Genomic DNA, 713 nt, shown 5'->3' on the forward strand with positions numbered 1-713 from the left:
AGCAACCCCCCCCGGTTGATGGATATAAGAAAAAGGGGGGGGGGGGGGGAGCTGAAGGGGTTATTTATCCTGCTTGCTTGACCAGCAAAGCACCCCAGGACATTATCCCTAAAGTTTCCTTTCAATAGGGACAATATTGTTATATCACACACCCCCCCACATGCAGGTTACTGTATACCCCCCAAGTACTCACCCTGACCCCAGCACCCCTGCTGTAGCTGAGGACACCCCTCAGCATCATCCTGAGCTCAGCTCCCTCTCCTCACATGAAAGCAAGAAGGTCACTGCACAGCATGGTCCACAACACTTCCGGTGTACGTACAACGTACTGAAGCTAGGCCTGCCAGGCTCCTCTGCCCACACTGCAACGTCAAACGAGTTCTACGTATGCCCAGTACATGGTCCGCAACACTTCTGGTGTACGTACAACGTACTGAAGCTTGCCCTGCCCGGCTCCTGTGCCCACAATGGAACGTCAGAAGAGTTCTACGCATGCCCAGTGTATCTGCAGCCGCGCTTCCGCTGCACGTAAAACGTACTGAAGCTTACGCTGCCAGCCAGCTTTGCCCACTCTGGAACGTCAGAGAGCCATTCAGCGCACGCCCAGTGCATGGGTTTGCCACAACTACGGCGCACGTATGACGTATTGAAGCTCTCTCTGCCAGTCTTCTTTGCCCACACTGGAACGTCACCGAGGAGATCCGCGCATGAGC

At 55.0% G+C, this 713-nt stretch overlaps 1 protein-coding gene across 1 annotated transcript in view; it reads right to left on the reverse strand.

Annotated features, from left to right (window-relative positions):
- Window positions 1–332, reverse strand: part of MRPL4 (mitochondrial ribosomal protein L4) — a gene marked incomplete at its 3' end in the record, with an annotated part of 11,684 nt that extends 11,352 nt beyond the window's left edge. The window contains exon 1 of the mRNA XM_018574911.1: window positions 194–332. Within this exon, the coding sequence (XP_018430413.1) occupies window positions 194–241 (48 nt within the window). The remainder of the gene's footprint in view (window positions 1–193) is intronic.
- Window positions 333–713: the final 381 nt, after the last annotated feature.

Source organism: Nanorana parkeri, unplaced genomic scaffold (assembly GCF_000935625.1).
Source record: "Nanorana parkeri isolate BGI_ZX_2015 unplaced genomic scaffold, ASM93562v1 scaffold3358, whole genome shotgun sequence".
Taxonomy (NCBI): domain Eukaryota; kingdom Metazoa; phylum Chordata; class Amphibia; order Anura; family Dicroglossidae; genus Nanorana; species Nanorana parkeri.